General features: G+C 45.9%; 1 protein-coding gene across 1 annotated transcript in view; it reads right to left on the bottom strand.

Annotated features, from left to right (window-relative positions):
- LOC146855703 (uncharacterized) overlaps positions 1-20,567 on the bottom strand; it is a 1,104,791-nt gene that overhangs the window by 71,866 nt on the left and 1,012,358 nt on the right. Inside the window, exons 96-98 of the mRNA XM_085653597.1 lie at positions 11,489-11,566; positions 8,815-8,868; positions 5,996-6,044 (exon numbers count right to left, since the gene is read on the bottom strand). Coding sequence (XP_085509723.1) covers positions 5,996-6,044; positions 8,815-8,868; positions 11,489-11,566 — 181 coding nt within the window. The remainder of the gene's footprint in view (positions 1-5,995; positions 6,045-8,814; positions 8,869-11,488; positions 11,567-20,567) is intronic.

Genomic DNA, 20,567 nt, shown 5'->3' with positions numbered 1-20,567 from the left:
TTTACCCCCTTTTAAAAAAAAAAAATAGGATCAAAAATTATTTTATTTAAAAAAAGATTCCCTGCGTAGTAAAGTACTGTGTGCTAAATGATGCATGGTAAAGTTAAAAACCTATACTATGTACTTACCTGCATGGCACTTCCCTGTGTGGTAAAGAGTGCATGGTAAACGCCATGCATGGTAAAGACAGAGTTGTAAAGGCTGGTTACCGTTATCCGGTCTCACTCCCAATCCATGAGGCGAGGAGTGGATTCCAATACGATGAACCTTCGGTTGGCAGTATCCATCAGAAACCAAAATAAATCACCCCCATGTCCATATATGGCTGTGCATAATCTTATACCATCAGTCCAAGCAATGTGTGAATAGAAACTCATGTAACACAGTTCTGTTCCACAGTTTTCAATAAGCGATCTATCCTGCCATAAGATGACCATGAACCCTCCTGCTTGGTAGCGCTTGCCTCGCCTTTGCCTTTTACGACAGATTTATTGATGCAACTCTCACCTACCACCCAAGGTTCTTATATTGATGTTGACTGTTGCTCTGTTTTTCTCCCTGTTCTTCTGAGTTATGGTGGTGACATCAGTTAAGATCAGTCCTGACTCACAGGGATTATTGACCGCAGATGACGTCCTTGTAAGTAAGTAGTCACATTGCCGTGTGAGAGCATCATGGGATCACGAGTTACGATCTGCACGAGAGAAGAGTGCGGTGTGTGGAGTGCTGTCACTCTCGTTAAAGTCACAAGTGGATTTGAGTAGTGAAAGTGAAGCTGAATACAGGTTTCTAAAAAACGCCGCCTTTCTCATAGGAACTGACCGTATACGTATCCGGCCAAGGCACTCATTGAATTAGGAGGCATGCCTTATTAATTATGAGAGAATGGGAGGATTGTGCTTCCTAATTTCAGGCCATTTTGTCACATTATCCGCATCCAGAGTGCAAACCCTCTGATCTACCCATCTTCTCACTAAGGAGCTTTGAGAAAATAGACTAAAGCCTCACATTAAGAAATAAAACATGATACTAACTTTCTGTAATAATACGATATTTGTGGCCATCTGCTAAAGCTACTGTGGAGCTGTGAAACACAGACAGGGCGCGCTCTGCTTCTTAATGGGAAAAGACAAAAGCTGAGCAGTGCTGGACTCAGCAATGTTCATGGGACTCCGAAAAGCAGCCTTCACTGCCTACCGGAAGAGGGTAGACGGGGCAGACTGGGCTTCCCTGTTGATTTTGCCACTGCTGTTTTTGGTGTGCTTACGCATGGTCCATGGTGTACTGCCCATGCTCTATTCTGCTCCTGGCTTTAATGCTCTGGCAGACTAAGAGAATGTTTTCAGGTTTCCCAGGACAACCAGGGGTTACTGGCCTCATGTTGTGACAAACAGAGCCTTACACCACTGGTGTTCTTGGGCTTAACCTTACTGTTGTTCCCAAAACTGAGTGCAGGAGGCAGTGACCTTGTCCTGGCAGCTGGTGTGCCGCAGTGGCCTTTGCGCCAGGTAAGTGGTATAAGCAGTAGCACTAGTCAAGGAAGCTGCGGTGGAGTTATGGTGCCCACTGCTCAGTGTTTCTTGTGGCTTACGTTCTACCTGGGTCCCAGATACAGAGGCTAAGACCCAAACAAGCTGGGTCCCCATCCTTCCTGCAATGGTGAGTACTTAAGTCCAGATGTAGGCCTCTTGGATGATGTACTTACCCTCCAGCACTCTTGCTTCCTTTGTGCAGACGGGAGACTCTCTTATCTCCTTGCAGCTTCTTGGCGATTGATGTGGGGGCAATTCAGGACTCCTAAGTCCCACCCTCCAAGAACAGTGCAGACCCTTCCCCGGTGCTGCAGTGATTGTCTATGGCTTATCGCACCTTGGATCCTTCATGGCTCCTCCCCTGAGCAGCATCTTCCTCATACATGAACATCTCGAATGCCCCTCCTGAACTGTTGAACCGCTCTCTCCCTTGAAGCAGGGTCCAAGCAGCGCCTCCTCGCTGTCTGTCGTCAAGTTCCGAGGCTTCTGGTCTCAAACCAGGCAAAGTGGAGTTGGCAGTGAGTACCCGAAGCCTGGAGCATAGAATGTTTATCAGTTGCCACTAGTGTGGAAACCCGGGATTCTGGCACAGAGAAATTGTGGCACAGTCTTGACATTTCTGTCCAATCTTTATATTGAATTTGGAGAAAGTATTTGTGTATTCCAATAGTCAGCATTGAGGTGAGTTCTGGGCAGTTCTGCTCCTTTAGCTTATTTAACTTAGACTGTTCCAGCCATGGTCTTTGTTCTAAGGTGCTAACAGGAAGATGGAGTGGAGCTGGGAATCTCCTGTTAGGAAAAATACAAAGCAAGAATACAAAAGAAGGGAGGCTGTACCATTTTACTACCTGTTAACCTGCAGGGTTACCCTTTCAGTGAAAAATGGGCCAGGAAAGGGCAAAGGAAAAGTCTTGCATCCCTTCAAAATAAAAACAATGTAGCATTTTTTTTTTATTGTTAATGATACATGGGTTGCCTGAACTTGTTCCTCCGCTCCACACAAGAGTGAGCCTTGACTGATCTCGCTACCCCCTAATGGTCGAAGCCTAAGGAGAAGGCATTTGACACTTCTGTGAGCTCGCAGTAATATTTAGTTCCTTTGTTTCCAAGGACACAGGCCATCCTTGGTGCAAAGATGTCTTACCTACACTTCACAGGCCCAGGTGAAATGCCCTGGTCTGTGTCTCTGTTGTGTCTGACTTTGGAGTACTTGTGACCGGTGTATGAGCTTCTCTTGTAGTTGTCGGTGCTTTTTACACAGATGTTATGTGTCTGTCACTGTGCCTGTCTGTCATAGTTACACTGATGTATCTGTACCTGAAATATCTAAGCTGCATCTGTCTCCGGAGCATCCTTCAGTGGCATCACTCTCTGCTCTCCCTCTCTCTGGTCTGTTCCTCCTGTACTTGTCTCTGCAGAGTCTGTTGTACGTATTTCTGCAATGTTTGTTCTCGGCTGCATTTTCACTTTTGCAGCTTTCCTTTCTTCAACCGTGTCTTTGATGGCGAAGTTTGAAGTATCTCTCTTTCCGGTGCTTGAGGTACGCCTCTCGTCTGCATCTGTCTCCTGAGGATGAATGTCTGTCGTTTCCACCTGGTATCTGGCTGCTGTTTCCGGCTCTGTTGTGCCTCCCTAAGCAGTATCTGGCTCTGTTTTACTGGGGATTGACCCAAGTGCCTCTCCTGGATCATGTATACTATACCTCTTCCTGCTGCACCGGTGTGTGCTTTAGCCTCTTCCTGCTGCTTTAGCCTCTTCCTGCTGCACCGGTGTGTGCTTTGTGTGCTTTAGCCTCTTCCTGCTGCACCGGTGTGTGCTTTAGCCTCTTCCTGCTGCACCGGTGTGTGCTTTAGCCTCTTCCTGCTGCACCGGTGTGTGCTTTAGCCTCTTCCTGCTGCACCGGTGTGTGCTTTAGCCTCTTCCTGCTGTACCGGTGTGTGCTTTAGCCTCTTCCTGCTGCACCGGTGTGTGCTTTAGCCTCTTCCTGCTGCACCGGTGTGTGCTTTAGCCTCTTCCTGCTGCACCGGTGTGTGCTTTAGCCTCTTCCTGCTGCACCGGTGTGTGCTTTAGCCTCTTCCTGCTGCACCGGTGTGTGCTTTAGCCTCTTCCTGCTGCACCGGTGTGTGCTTTAGCCTCTTCCTGCTGCACCGGTGTGTGCTTTAGCCTCTTCCTGCTGTACCGGTGTGTGCTTTAGCCTCTTCCTGCTGCACCGGTGTGTGCTTTAGCCTCTTCCTGCTGCACCGGTGTGTGCTTTAGCCTCTTCCTGCTGCACCGGTGTGTGCTTTAGCCTCTTCCTGCTGCACCGGTGTGTGCTTTAGCCTCTTCCTGCTGCACCGGTGTGTGCTTTAGCTGCACGTCTCGGTTTTATCAATCTCTACTGCACTTCTTTCAGCTGCGTCCGTGTCTTCATCATCAGAGTTATCTGCCATTACCAGGGCTTTAAGTGGGCTGGGTCCTCTGGGCCTCAGACCCGGTAGTAATTAAAAACAGACATTGAATTGGGTGCCCATCTGGCCCTATGTTCATGTCCTTAACTTTACCGGCAAAAACGCTGATTGTCTTTTGAACAATGAATGTAAAAACTCAAAAGTTATCCATGTCAGCAATGTCGCTCTGGTTTACATCTCACGTTACCTACGAGAGTCACTCCCAGGTATTTCTAAGGGGCCACGATTGAGAATTCGGGAGTTGAGGCTGAAGGCAGTGTGAGTTTTTCACAGTGCCTGTCAGTGGATCAAAAAGGTGTTCTGAATACATGGTTATCCAACCCTTGGCCTCTCTGCAGAGTGCACATATACCACATGCAGATGTTCCATTTGCAATTCGGATTCTGTCCCCATGTGTGTGAAGGAGGGGCACAGTTGTCAAAATATTGACAAAGTAAAAGAAAATTCAGTGCTTCCAGGTGAGAGTGTATGTGGTGTGTGTTTGGGGGTGGTGAGGTGGTGAGGTGGAGGAGATGCGAGAAAGTGCATTAAAGAGAGAGTGAAAAGAGGGTGCCGAAGAGGAAACAGATGAAGTGTAATATATGCAAATAAACGAGATGTGGAGATGCGGAGAGACAAAGGGCGCTCATGTCTAAAATAGAGTTAACGTAACAGGAGTTACTGAGACGCTCTGAAGACCAAAACCTCTTCCACAGGTCTCGGGTTGAAATGAGCAGGTGCTCTCCGGTACAGTACCTCGCCTTACTTTATTTGAAAGGGAGAGTACCTGCACTTCTCACTACTGATGCAATACAACTAATGGGATCGTGCCGGCACTTCAGGAGCGAACAGGTACTCCATAGAGGAAGTACCTGCACTTCTATATTTCAATTTAAAGTCCTGGGTCTCAGTAATGTTTGAGTCACAGGGTCATCCTTTCAGAATTAAAACATTTCCAATATTATTGATCATTGTTGGTCCTCATTTATCTTAAACAGTTAAAAAACATTGACAAAGCCGGTCCTTGCAGGTTTTAGGTGTTTGTCAGTTGTTGGGGTATAGAGCTGAATGCAATAACAGAAAGCTCAGAGAGGAACCAAATAACAGTCGGGTGACACACTATGGGAATCACGGAAATGTAGTTTATGTGTTTAAGCCACGCCCATAATCGCATAGGCCACACCCCTTTTAGAGACCGAACAATACACACATACACACTTTTTCAACCCACTTAAAGCCCTGGCCTCTACTGGGCCTCTTTCTACAGTAACTGTCTGTGCAGTTCCTGTCACTGCATAATCTATTTTTATTGCATTTCTCAGATGTACATGTCTCGACTGCCTCTGTCTCCAGAATCGCGACCTGATGCTTCTGTCTCTGCTGCCTGCATCACGCGAGAATGTGTCTCTACTAAACCTGTGTCTATAGTATGTGTCTCTACAGCACCTGTCTCTGGAGCACCGGTTTCTTCAGTGCTCGGCTGTGAAGTGTCGGTTCTCTCCTGTAACTCTCAGAATGGAATGTCTACACTGCACCTGTCTCTCTCAACCATTTTCTGCTCTAACTTTGTGATATCGAGGAATAATCAGACAGAAGAGTCCTGGCGAGGGAGAGGGTGAACGCTTGGCCAGCTGTGGAGAACAGAGGGAGTAGGTGAGTTGATATTAGGTGAAATTCGCAATGTCCAAGGGGTAGTATTGTAACCAGAAAAGAATAAACGGGCACACTGTTGGCTGCCAAGCATGCTTTCCTCATGAAGGCAGCAGAGGTGGACTGAAACTTCAACATAATTGAAGCGAATTGTCCAAATTGCCACGGCAAACATAGGCCAGATAGTGGCAGCGTCCGCTCGTGAGCAGGCAGGGAAGGCTCTCATCTGGGCGCGCTTCCGCGCCCTCCTTAAGCAGCCACGCTCACCCGAGAGCGCCCCTGGCGGCGGAAGGCTGTGCTGGAATCCAAATTGTTTCAATTACGTTGTGGGGCCGTGCAGGCGCCCAGCATGGGGCAAGCAAGGACTCTGTCATCTGATTTCCTTACCACATTTGTCGCTCATCTCCTTCCGTAGCAGGTCCTTGACTTCTTCCTCCTGCAGGGGCCGAGGGAGAGAACTCGGTTTTAGACACAGTTCGGAGTAAATTACCACTATTAACATTTTGATTTTTTTTTGCACCTAGAGGTCTGCTTCCATCTACCTTAGTCCTCTGTATTCATCACCCAATGCGAAGGATGCCTGCTTGTGTCTGAGAGATAATGAAACTCTTGTCAAAAATAATGTGTAGGGCCAGCCCCATTCTGAATGGATAATCTGTTTCACTGAAAGCGTCCACGTCACTCATTCCCTCCTTTAACTCTCCATTCATCTTTATCAAGCTACATTCCACCCCCCTTCTCCCCTGTATCTCTAGGGTCATGTTCTCTTCTTTCCATTTTCCCCTTCCTGCTACGTCCTTTCTTGTATATGGCGCCCCACTTTTCTTATTCACCCTCCTTTAACTCTCTGCTGTCTCTTTGCCTATCTCATGATCTTGCCTTTCTTTATCTCTCAATTATGTTGTTTCTCTCAGTTATTTTTCTCACCTCTCTCGGTAATCAACCTCCACCGTCTTCTCCATCCCTCCATTACACCTTTCCATTCTACCATATATCAGTCTCCCTCCTCTTTTTTCCTTACTGTGTCTCTTGCCCCTTTCATTTGTTCTCGCCTGCATCTCTCTACTCTCTGCTGCATCTCTCAATGCTTGCCTCTATCTCTTGCTCTCCTGTACCTCTACATTGTTCCCTGGGTTTCTCCACCTCCTTCTATTCAGTCTCCTCTTGCCCCTGCATCTCTCCGTTCCTAACCAGTATGTCTCCTTTCTGCCCTGCATATTGGTATTAACACCTGCATAGCGTCATCCCTCTCCCTCTGCCTCCTACTCTTCCTCGTCACCTATCTGCCCACATGTTCATTACCTTTCCACTCCTCCTCTGTGTCTCCATTCTTTCATCTGCCTTTCTTGTCTCACCTGCCTCTCTTCATTCACCCTTTCCTTACCCCGTGTCTGTACACTGCCCCTCGCCCTCTACATACTACCCAACCCCCGTAAACCATCCCTGCAGCTGGTTCAGAGCAGGCTGTCCCCAGCCCCTACCCCTTTGGGTTCCATAAACGCTGCACCGGCTTGTCCACAGTAGCTGCATCCCTGTCATTACCTTAAATGTGTGGTATATCTATGAGGGAAAATGCCCACATGTACAAATCAGTGGCGCTGCAAGTCACCTCGGAGTTCCATGACCAAACAGAGGAAGGAGGCCGAAAAGTGACTCCCACCCTGGGGATACTTAAATCTAAATAAGCTTATTCTGTATACAAACGTGGTACTTTTGCTTTATCCTTAATTTCAAATGTATATTCAGGGCTGCAGCCCTGATGGTACCTTATAAAGCCAATAAAATGTGTTAAAAAAAAAAATCTAAATAAGCTTGCAGTATCCCTTGGAATTACTATAGGGCAGAGGTCTTCAAACTTTTTGATGCCAAGACCCTCCTGTCAAAATGTGTTAGTCGTAAGCAGCCACTCCTTAATTTTTTTTCTAGAACTGGGTACTCATGATTGATAACCATAAAAGCCGCAGATTCCCACAGCAAATCATTTTTAAGGTGGGGAAATAATATTAAACAGCGTATTCTGTACGCTTTTTTAGGTCATTCACCATCAGGTAGCTACATATAAAATAACAGGTAGCTTAAATGAAAAATAAATGTAAAAAAGTTGTTAGTGGGAAATGCACAATAGTACATTATGAAACCTCTATTAGTTGTTTCACTGCACGGGTCTGTGTGTAACCAAAGAGCTACAGAATTAAATCTTGGTTGGTGCAGTGGAGAATAGTGATGGTTAATTTTAGTGCTACAAGGTCACAGCCTGTGACTGTAAACACTGTGAAAATGTAAGTCAATATTCTATACTTGCATTACACACAGTATAAGATATACGTTAAAAGGAAAACATGTTAAAATGGAAAAATAAAAGGAAAACAATGTACATGAAAACAGGAAGTACAAGGAGTACCCTGCTGTAGGTAAAGGGGGAAACATCAAGGGAACAATTTTTGTTTACACTGGTATTCCTGAAAAAAACATTGAAAAATATCTTGCAAATAGGAAACAAAATATGAATCCTGATTTTCAGCACCCAAGATTAAACTTTAAGCGATTAATGTTTGAGAAATAATTGCTAGGAATGGCTGCAGTCATGGTTAGTATTCTAGAAGCGATAATGACATTTAGGTGCAGAACCACTGCAGTAGATATCCCCCTCATCAGTGAGTCGCATGAGGTTTGTAGCATGAGCCACTTTTAATGGGAAAAGTTGGTTTGGAAGTCTAAGCCAATCTATGATTATTGACTGGCATGGTCCATAGGACAGCTGATTACCCCTGTGTTTATTCTGCAATTCCAGCTCCTGGTGGAGTTTGCAAATAGAGGAGTTCATGAGCATGTGCTCATTGTACACAATACAAATGTCTTCCTGAATAATTCATTTTTCGGTTGGTTGCAATCTATGTGAAACAGAGGTGTGGTGTTATTCTTTTAGTGGTGTCCATCTTGATTTCTACCTATAATATTTCTGTGTCCTTAAATTGTGATGATCCTATTTGTTAACCAGGAGTGAGCGGTCATGGATGGTGTATAGCCCTCTCCTGACATCTTAATGATGATGGAAAGAAGGATAGGTGAGGCAGAGGAAAGGAAAAGGAGAAGGGAAGTTATACAAAGGAAATTAAAAGAAGATTCATGGAATGAAGAGAGTACTGAAATGAAATGCACAAGAATTTTTGCAAAATAGACATGAAGAGGTAGGTTTCAATACTCACCGAAAGTCCAGCATCTCCCTTCTCTCCCTTCGGTCCCATGAGGCCAGCTTCGCCCTGTAGAGTAAATAGAATGTTCCTAGTTAACACCTGGCACAGTCCAAGGTGTGGGCCGCACTGCCATCTGGGAGTTTTTTTGGAACTGACAGATGAGCAATCATCTCAAGCTACACAGACAGGGACAAATTCAGGATAAAGTATAGCACATTACAGCACATTTGCCTCATCATCATCACATGGGACAGTGGACACCAAAGCTGAATTGAGGTCTGGTGGGTAAAAGAGGAAACACATTTTTGGACTTGTCCAGTGAGAGGTACAGTGGGGCCATACAGAACCTACATATATGTTGGGAGACCTTTAGGTAAGTAATCTATATGTTAGGGGATCTTTACTAAAAAAGCCCATAAATTATCATGTGATCTTTACTAACGAGATACACATAACAGGTGTCCTTTAATAGTAATACAAGATGCTGGACTTTTCTGTGATGTAAATTTAAAAGGATATCTATGATGACAGACTTTATGTAAAAGGATTTACATGTCAGAGGACTCTGATGTAAAGGAATGCACTTGTTGATGGAGAATCTCAGTTACCATGCATGCTTTTACCATGCGTACCTTTACAACACATTGTTTTAAATTATTGTACTATACCAGACAAAGTACTGGTAAGTATTGTTTACACACAGATCCACATTTATAAATGTTTGCGTGGGTTATTCGGCTGAACAGATTCACACCATGCTAGATCTTTGTCGAGAAAGAGTGCTTTTTGTGTTTTGGTGTAAATCCTCTCAATAGTTTTTGAGCAATTAAGGCTCAAAAACTTTGCATATTTCTGTCAGGATTCTGCCATCATGACACTAGATGTCACTCATGAGGGCTCTTTACTAACCTGCCTATTAGTATAAGTCAATAAACACATCAACACTCACAATACTTTGTTTTGCTTCACCTTTTAGCCGAGGTTTCTGTTCTACGTCGCTGATGCATTATGGTCCTTGTAGTTCCCTCTGTCTTCAGACCCTTCCTAGATCACTTCCTGGTGGTGGTTGCCTGTTCACTAGATTTGTTCCTGGATCTTGCTATTATTCTGACCCCTTTGTATTTAGATTCTGGACCCTTCTCTATGTTTGTGCTGATCCATACTACGTTCCAGGCTTTCTTGTTCTCTTTGTGTCTTCTGGTTCTCCTGATCTTCCATTCTCCAGGTCCGAGTTCTGCCTTCCCTTCATTGGTGGTTCCCTGATTCCCTGCACCTGGTTAAGTTCTTGCACCTGGCTTTCTCCCCGCACCTGTGCTTCGCCAGAGCCTGCAGCTATTTCAGTCCTGTGAGCACAGAGTGCAGCAGCTTGCAAATGATTTCCGTTAAGTTTCTGTTTGGTCTGTTGCATTCCTGCTGCTATTACAGACTTGTCTTTGATTCTGTTTCCCTTTTTCCTGTACCCACTTTCCTGTTTTTCAATATTTGTAGTATCTGTTTCTGTCCCTTGTTTTCCTGCACCTCTGTTCCTGTGTTAGCCATTGATCAAAGTCTCCTGCCTGCATTCTTCTTGATCTGCCTTGTCATATGCAGGCTCCTTGCCTTGTGTTTTCGGTTCCAGTTTGTCTGCATATTTCTTTCTTCTCTTCTTTGAGTGTAGATCTTTCCTAGCCTTGTGTCCAGTATTTCCAGTCCTGTTACTGACCCTGATTCCAATCATGCTTTGCCTGAGCCCAGTTTCTGTTTTCGTGATCCTTGTTCTGTTCCCTGTTGTTCTGTCTTGTGGTTATATTGTCATTTTATTTGTCTTAGCTTCCAAGGGTGCCAGTTAGAGTCCAAGGCTTGGTCCTTTGGCACAGAGGACCATCCTGTACTCCTTTCCCATAGGAGCTGCGGGGTGTCTCCTAGAACTCTGTGAGAGTAATCTGCTCAATGATTTTGTATAAGATCAATTCACCTATCAGAGAATGTTTCCAAGGAGAAGACAGATTATTATTTATGATAGATTGTCCATTGTTTCCCTGCTTTACTTTCCTGTTGTTTGTACTTATGTTTTCCCTGCAGACATCCAGTTCCTTATTCACTGCCTGTACCAACCTGCTTCAGTCTTCAGCTTCTGTCCTACTTCCCTTCTAGCCTTCAGGTACTCTCTTGTTTATAGTACAGTCCAGTTATCCAGTCTTGTCCCAGTCTCACCCTGCTACACCCCTGACAATTTCACACTGCAGAGGATACGCAGCGGATCCGCATGCTCAACAGCGCATTGTGATTGGCTAGACACAACCTGAATGAAAAGTTGTGCAAACTTAGAATTCAGTGATTCGGTCATCGTATCCTTTTAAATAAAAGGAAATATGATTTAAGGTGAGACCTTGACCACCTGGGCCTTTGGGGGGTCCAAGAGGGAACCCCCCCCCCCAATAAATAAGGGGGGGGGGTGCCATAGATTTGCGGATCCAACGCAACACCCAAAGTGGCGCCTCTTGCGATTCATAGTACATAGGAGTAGTAGGGGCTTTTAGGGTTAAGAGAATATTAGTTTTAAAAATTGAATTAAAATAAAAGTAATATTAATTTAATATAGAACACATATAATGAATAAATGATATAATTACATTTAAATTACATAATTACATTAAATATTAGATGTAAAATGGGAATAAAATACATATATGGGCTGCATACTGACCACCTCTCCTTTGTCTCCAGAGCTCCCAGGGCTCCCGCGAGGGCATGGCAGCGATCGTCCTCTCTTACCTCGTCCACCCTAAGGAAAATAAGTGCACATTACTTTTTCTGAGCTGGCCTTAAGCTGCACAATTCTAGCATTGGGCTACGGCTGAATGACTAACACTTAAAAGTAGATTTGGAGTGTGTGTGTGTGTGTGTGTGTGGGTGTGTGTGGGTGTGTGTGTGTGTGTGGAGGTGGATGGGTGGGTGGGTGGTGTGGTGTGTGTGTGTGTCTGTGTGCATGTGTGTGCGTGTGTTTGTGTGTGTGTGCAGGTGTGGTTCAAAGACTTGACTGGTTTAACTTTAACCTTTCCATGTAGCTATCACAGCAGCCTGACTCACTCAATAGCTCTTTCTATGACAGTTTTATTTTCTTGCTATACCTACTGTAAGTGAAATGGTCAATTTGTGTGAGTTTGATTATTACTGATTTTAAAACCATGCATAGTTTATTGTAAAATATGCTGGCTTTTATTGTATGATTTTCTTTCCAGGTATAAAATTAAGTTAAAGACATAATAGAGCAGCATTTACCAAACTACAGGTTGTGTGACTATTTCTGATGGGTTGCTCTTGCCCTGGTCTATATGTAAATAATATTTAAAATGATTAACCCTATTTGTGCACAAAGCAAAGCTGCTGAATATTGTCTCCAAGTCCAGTTTTAAAACAAACCCTACAAAATATTCCACAGCAAGTCTCCAGGTGAACCTTTTAGTATTTGTTGCAGCTGTTTTTTTCACTTCACAAAGCAATTTCAACAGATAATGTGCTCACTAAATGTGATCATACACAACCAGACCATTTGTATATGACTTTCACAAATATATTGAGAGATATGGATGTGGCCTAATGACCAGAGCTGCTGACTTTGGATCAGGATTAAAAGGTTCAACTCTTGGCGTTGGCTCAACGTTCTTTGATTTTACATATTAGAAATGGGGTCTCTAGTTGGCACAGGTATGCTCCCTAGTCAAGTAGAGACCCACAATCCTAGTCAAGGTAAGTGTAGTACACACCAAGTTTACCTGTGCTCACCCTCTGGTAGCTTGGCTCAGAGCAGGCTAAACTAAAGTGTATATATACAGCCCCCCCTCCCCCCCCCAATATTTATCTAAGTAAAACAAGTCCAAAACGACAAACATCCAGCAGGCACAAGTCAAGTTACTAGTTTTTAAAGATTAAATGTAGGTATAGCACTTAGAAACAAAATAGCTTCATTTGGGGCTATCTCGACGTGCTTGATGGAGTCAAATCCAATGGCGTGTGAGCTGGCTACAGAGTCCTGCAGACCCCCAGTAGTTTACCTTGGAGATGTTGAACAAAAAAGACGTTGCACGGCGCCGGGGAGGTGAGGCATTGCGTAGGCACGTGCACCATCAGTTTCTTACTGCTATGCAGGTCGTTGGCGCATTGGCGCTCAGGGTCGGTGCATTTTACAACAGATTTGAGGCATCACTGTAGCAAGTGAGGTGTTGGTTCCTGAAGGCGATGCAGAGTCGTGGAGCCTGGGGATGTTGCGGGATGGAAGGGAGTTGATGCGGCAGTTCCGGTGGTGCAGGGTCGATGAAGCGTCAAGGGTCAAGCATCAAGGCATCGATTTCGCAGCGTCAATGTCACACCACGTGGCCACTGATGCTGCGGCGGAGTTGGGCGCCATGGACTTCGGTGACGTTGTGCTTGGGACTCCCTCTGTGGCGGTTCTTCGGACGCGCTGTGATGGCATTGGGCCCTACGTTGCAAGCCGTGGTCATTGCGTTCAGCGGGGACCACAGCTCCGGTGCAGGCAGCAGCATGGTGTCGGAGTGTAACACAGGTTCTACAGAGGTGCTTGAAGTTGATGTGTTGATCTTCTTTTTAGCACAGCAACTCACTTCCAAGATCCCAGGAGCTGGATTTGGCACCATGTGGCAGAGTAGGGCTCAGAGCAGAAAAGCCCAGGTGCTGTAGGTGAAGTCTTTGATGGCCCTGAGACTTCCAACAGGAGGTAAGCTCAACTCAAGCCCTTGTAGAACCGTAGAAAGCAGGATGCAGAGATAAAAAGTCTAGTCCTCTTACTCCCAAGACAGAAGCAGCAGGCCAACACAGCAAAGCAAGCAGCAAAGTGGCAGTCCCTCCTGGCAACACAACAACTCTTCTTCTTGGCAGAATGTCCTCAGTCCAGAAGTGGTCTGAGTATATTGTGTCAGAGGTCCAGTACTTATACCCATTTTTGCCTTTGAAGTAAGGAGACTTCAAAAAAAGGTTTTTGTAGCGCACAAGACCCTGCCCTTCCTGGCCCTCTTTGTGTGGGGACAGGCACAGCCCTATTCAGGTGCAAGTGTCAACTCCTCCCACTTCTGTAGCTCAGGAAGACCCATTAGCCTGGTGATGGGCCATCAGGATATGCAGGGCACACCTCAGCTCCCTTTGTGTGTGACTGTCTGGAGTGAATTCACAAAACCCAGCTGTCATCCAATCCTGACGTGTATTCTACGGACAGGCAGAGCACAGAATGGTTAAAGCAAGAAAATGGCAACTTTCTAAATGTGGCATTTTCAGACCTGCAATTTAAAAGCCAACTTTACTAAAAGATGTGTTTTAAAATTGTGAGTCCAGAGACACCAAACTCCAATTGTCTATCTCCTCCCAATTGGACGATACACTTGTAAAATGTTACAAGGCAGCTCCAATGCTAACCTATGGGAGAGATAGGCATTGCTATAGTGAAAAATGAATGTAGCAGTTTTTCACTACCAGGACATGTAAAACTTAAAACCACATATCCTACCTTTTAAGTACACTGCACCCTACTCATGGGGCTACCTAGGGCCTACCTTAGGGGGCCTTAGATGTAACTCCTGATCTCCGATTATTTATATCGTGCTTTCTATTTTTGAATTTTTTCTATTATCTTATTTAACTAATTTTATAGCGTGCGAGAGAATCATGATATAAACATATTGAAAAATGTATGAGTATATATCATTTAATTAGATTATACAAGAGTCAATTAAAGTAGAGTATTATTGTGTAGCATCTCACATAACAAAAGCAGTGCACATTGGTTGTTTCAGGTCTCATAGTTCCTGAACTCTTACCCACAAGTAGGTGCACTTGCCAGGTCGACATGTCAGTTACAAACTGTGCACACAGGCCCTGCAGTGGAAGGCCTGAGACATGTTTGAAGGGTTACTCATGTGGGTGGCACAATCAGTGCTGCATGCCCACTAGTAACATTTGATTTAAAGGCCGTGGGCACACACAGTGCACTGTACTAGGGATTTATTGGTAAATAAAATATGCCATTCATGGAAAAACCAAATGCAATTCCATTACATGTTAGACACAGAGCGCATTCAATTTAGCACTGGTCTGCAGTGGTAAAGTGCCCAGAGTCCTAAAACCAGCAAAAAGTAACTTCAGCACACAGTCAAAAACAGGAAATCAGGAGCAAAAAGACAGGGAAACAACACCAAAAGATGCCAGGTCTAACATGTGCCCTCCCTGCTGAAAGTTGGGAGAACTACCCAACCTCTTGAGAGTTCTCTTAACTAAGGCGGAAGAACCTGGAAAGACCATCAGCATTGGCGTGTTCTGTTCCAGGGTAGGGGTCCACCATAAAGTCCATTCCCTTTAGGGAGATGGACCACCGCAAGGGTTTAAGATTCTCTCCCCTCATCTGCATTAACCATCGGAGGGGCCTGTGGTCTGTATGAACCTGGAAAGTAATCCCAAACAAGTAGGGTCTTAGCTTCTTCAGTGCCCAGACCACAGCCAAAGCTTCCCTTTCTATTGCACTCAACCTCTGTTCCCTGTAAAGTAACCTCCTACTGATGAAGGCTACTGGTTGATCTAGGTCCTCTTTGCTTAGCTGTGAGAACACGGCCCCCACACCATGCTCTGAGGCATCAGTTTGCACAACAAATTCCTTGGAGAAATCATGAGCCTTGAGCCCGGGCGACATGCACATGGCTTCCTTCAGGGTGTCAAAAGCAGTCTGGTATGCCTCTGTCCAGATCACCGGACATGGCAGCTTCTTGGAAGTCAGCTCTGTCAAGGGGGCAACAATGGTGCTGTATCCCTATACGAATCTCCTGTAGTAACCAATGTGACTGTCTGGATCTTGGGGGTGTCCAAACCAGAATGGTATCAGTCTTTGGTTGCAGGGGTTGCACCTTGTCCCAAGTAAACCACACACCTCTGCACTTACTGGCCTTAATAGTGAAGCCTGTGCTCTGCAGGGCTCTCAGCACTTCCTGGAGGTGGTACAAATGGTCCTCCCAACTGGTGCTGAAGACTGCAATGTTGTCATGGTAGGCAGCACTGACGTTCTCCAACCCAGCCAGAACCTGGTTGACCAACCTCTGTGAAGGTCGCAGCGGCATTCCTCAACCCAAAAAGCCTGATACGGAACTGGAAGAGCCCTTCTTGCTTTGAAAATGCTGACCTCTCTTGTGCCACCACGGTCAAGGCAATTTGCAAGTACACAGACAGTAAATCAAATGTGCTGAGGAACTTGGCAGCTCCAAGCCGATTAATGAGATCATCAGCTATGGAGATGGGGTGTGCATCTGTTTTAGTGGCCACATTGAGCCCACGGTAGTCCACACTGAACCGGAGTTCAGGTGTGACACTGGGTGGAGCAGGCTTGGGGACCACCGGACAGGACCAAGGACTGTTGGAGGGTTCAATAACCCCTAACACCAGCATTTTAGAGACATCTTCTTTGATGCTGTTCCTCACTCTGTCAGACAACCTGTAAGTTTTGCGCTTAATAGGAAGGTTGTTCCCAGTATCAATGTCATGAGTGCACCAATGGGTGACTCCTGGGATGAGTGAGAACGGTGGAGCAAACTGTCCCAGCACCTTGTGACAGTCTCTCTGATGCTGTGGGGTCAGTGTACGGGAGAGGATCACACCCTCCACTGACCCATCCTGCTCTTTGGGGGATGGGAGAGGTTCACTCTCCTCTTCCACTCCATCATCCGTGACCAAGAGCATGGTCAAATCATCATGGAGGACCCTCAAAGAGTTCTGGGAGTCTGCAAGTTCACCAGGTAGGGGACATCACTCTTTCAATCCTTCACATCAACTGGGCCAGACCAGCCGTTTTGGAGAATATAGGACTCTACTGGTGCCATCGCCCACACCTTTTGACCAGGCTGAAACTGAACCAGAATGGTATTCTGGACATACCAATGCTTCAGTCCGCCTGGCTAGCTTCCAGATTCTCCCGGGTGAGTTTAAGGAAGTGGGCTGTCTGATTTCTGAAAGCCAGCATGTAACTGAAAACGTCCTGAGGTGGCTACTTGGGAGCTTGCTCTCAGCCCTCCTTCACCAAACCAAGAGCTCCTCTCACAGGGGACCCATACAGAAGTTCAAAAGGGCTCAAGCTAACCCCCTTCTGTGGAACCTCCCTGTAACCAAACAGAAGACCTGGTAAGAGAACATCCCAATTATGCCTCATGGGTTCTGAGAGATCCAAAATCATGCCTTTCAGCCGGGTGGAAAGGCGTGGAGAACTTGTAGGTAGATCCACAGGTTTTCCACATGGCCTTCATGTACGAGGATCTGAAGATGGTACTGGGGTCAGATACCACGTCCTTGAGGAAACCTACGCGGGTAAAGATCCCCATCAGTGCCCTGGACACATGGGTGCAGTCACTGTCCTCAGAGGGATAGCTTCCGGGAACTGGGTGGCATGGTCCACCAAGCCCAGGACAAACCTGTTGCCCATGGCTGTCTTGGGATCCAGTGGCCCCACAATGCCCACCCTCTCAGAAAGCGTGCTCACGACATGGAACGGTTGGAGGGAAGCCTTGTATCTTCCAGCAGTCTTGCCACTCGCCCTGCATGTAGGACATGACCTGCAGAACGCATCTGAGGCCTTCCTTATTTGGGGCCAATAGAAGAGGGTGGCAAGCCTGTCAAAGATCTTCTCCTGCCCCAAATTACTTGCCAGAGGCACATCATGACCCAGACCCAGTAGGAAGGCTCTGAACTGCTGGGGTTCTACCAGTACACATGCTGCCACAGGCTCTGCAACCTTAGGCCCGCAATACAGGAGATCATTCTTCCAATAAATCAGGTGAGTTCAAGAGGTGTCACCAGCTACCTAAAACCCACAGGAAAAGGTTGCACTTTCTGTGCAAGAATATCCTGACCCCCTTTGCCTGGTGGTGGGGTCCCACAGGGACCCTACCGGGAGCCAAAAACATTTTTATTTTTAATTTTGCAGCAAAATCGTGGTGTATGTGCAAATTTGCAGCAAAATTGATAAAAAAAGAAGCGTGGTCTCCTGTGCTCAGCTCTCTTCCCCATGGGTGATATCGATCCTAGGGGCCGCCACTGCCTTGGGGTCAGGTAAAAAATAAAATACCAGGGGAGGGGGCAACGTGGGCCCCCTCCATGGCTAATTGCAGTCCTGGGGACCACCACCTCCCCGGGGCCAGTCCAATTTATCCAAAAAGGGAGGAGGGGAGCCACACGGACCGCAACCTCCCCATGGCAGGCCCTGCAATAAAAAGCCCTCCCCTTCTGGAGCCATCAATGGCCCTGGGTGCCGCCACCCGCAGGGGCCTATGTCCAGAGATGCCCACCCTTGGGACATAGTTGTTTGCTGTCACTTGGCGGAGCTTTGACAGCTCCCGCCAAGGGAGAGCAAACAGTAAGTCCGCGCCCAGTGGGTGGGAGCAAGAAAACTGCTCTGCCCTGTGGTAGCAGACCTTTCATCTGTTTTCCTGCCCACAGTCAAGCGGCCACGAAAACAGATGAAAGAATTTCTCCCGCACGCAGGGAGCAGCCTTGTTTGCAGTTCCCTGCATGTGGGAGCAATGCCGCTCCCGTTCGAGGCGTGGAGCCTGCAGGGACCGCAGGGGTATTGAGGCTCACCCTGTGGCCCCATTTTGTACTTAAATGTGGACTCTTTTGGATAAACGGGAAGGTGAGGTTCCGCTCTGGCCCTAATGCTCATTTCATCAAGATCTAACCTCAATGGGAAGCACTTACCAACATAAACATAGCAGGTGCCCCAGTGGAAGCTCCACTTCTGTAAAGGACAAATGATCCTAACGTCTTGAGCTTGGCGAAGGCAAAACAAGTGTGTTTTCTCAGCAATTTCACATTGAAAAACGATCTGAAATCCTTGATGGGGGTGAATTCATCATTGATCTATCAAAGCACAATCTGTAGCGATTGTGATGAGTGGGGTATTTTTTGTACTCTACTGGTGAGAGCACAGTCCATGGTTCTCTCTTTAAATTGCTATGAGTGTGCAATTGCACATATTCACTTAAAAGTTTGCCCATTTGGTCTCACTCCGTCCACCTTAGTAGTATGCAAAGGTCTTCCCGCCTTTTGCCCAGATGATGGACAGATTACCAAAAGGCCACCCAGAGCGTTTTCCGCTGATTTTGGTGTCACGTTCTTGATGCTGAGGAGTATGAGGACTACTCCACCAAACAAAGAAGCACTTACCTCATATAGTTAGGAAGAGGTACCCTTGTTTGGTGGAGACTCGCCACTTTGTAATCTTGTCATCTACTCTATAAAAGGATTCATGTTATCACAGATTTCTGGAAGATGCTTGTGGAAATCAGCCCGAGGAAGTACATGCTTGTGGGGGGTTGACTGCAGGCCTTGCAGCCAAACCCCCGCCAGGCATGGTCGAAGGTAGCTATAAGTCGAGCCATCACCATGCATTGCTAATTACCCCACATATTACATCACTCATAACATTTTCTGTGACATCATTGATAATATCACTGCAAACTGAAATTATTGATGAGAAAACTGTGCATGGCGGGGTGCAAGTTATAGTTACCTTCGGACACGAGTTACAGTTACCTGAGGTAACTCTATCCATAACTGCTGAATTTCTATGGTTTTGTGCATGTAAAATGTGAACCTAACTATAACGTCCCCGTAACATTTGTTTTTTTAGTGATTTTCTAAATTCTATTTCCTAACTATAATGTCCTTGTAACCTTTGTTTTTTCCAGTGAATATATATGTATATATCGATCTATATATATATATTATCTACTGGCGGTCGCCAGTAGATAGTTATAGTTAGGACCGTGTTTCCATAGGAAATCCGCAACATTCTATTTGGAATAACTTTGGCGCCGGTTGACGAATCCTCGCGAAATTTTCAAAATAGGTGGGGCGCTCCGCTCCGCTCCGCTCCTACCCTGAAAGTCTCGGGGGGATTCGTCAAGCGGGGGCTGAGAAAAAAGGGGGGTCCCAAAACGCATTTTCCCCATGCAATTTTCCATAGGGACCTTTAGTCCAAGGTACAGCCCGAACAGCTGAACAGAATTACTTGACATTTGGCAGAGATGTAGTCCTCAGCTCAGGGATGTGCCTTTTGCATATATGGAGTCAATCTGTTCAGTAGTTCCTGAGAAAATTGCAGTTAAAAGCACATACATATCTATAGCCGTGCACCGTGCGCGCACTGTGCGAGCACCGTGCACGCACCGTGCGAGCACCCTAACGTGCGTGAGCGTAATTCTGATTGGTGGTTACATGTTAGTCAACGTTCGAATCGGTCGAAATCAGGAAGTGTCGGCCGCCATTTTGTTTGTTTTCAGTGCGAGAGTGAAAAAGGTAGGTGGCGAACGTGAAAAGGGGGCAGGGTAGAGAGTTCCTGACCCCCTAGCCTTTGTCAGGGGGTCCCTGAAGGACCCCGAAGGCAGAAAAAAACATTAAAACATTTTTTTTTTAAATCACGGGGGTGTGCGCGCACCGTGCGCGCACGGTGAAAAACCAAAAAAAATAAAAAACATTTATCGTAAAATAAATATATAAAAAAAATAATAATACATACATAACTTAGGGCCTCATGTAGGTAGCTAAATACCGGTCGGTAACGGCCGAAATTCGGTAAAAAACACGTTACCGACCGGTATTTAGATAGTTGAGATGTAGGAGGCCAAAAACCCATATTCGGTAAATATGAATCGGTAAATACCGATTCATATTTACCGAATTCTAAAATACCGCTTCAAATTTACCGAATACATATTTTCCGAGTCGGTAAATATGAAGTGGTA

The sequence above is a fragment of the Triturus cristatus genome, chromosome 4_1 (genome assembly GCF_964204655.1).
Source record: "Triturus cristatus chromosome 4_1, aTriCri1.1, whole genome shotgun sequence".
NCBI classification, from domain to species: Eukaryota; Metazoa; Chordata; class Amphibia; order Caudata; family Salamandridae; genus Triturus; species Triturus cristatus.
The sequence above is the reverse complement of the archived record's forward strand: the minus strand, read 5'-3'. Positions and strand labels throughout refer to the sequence as shown.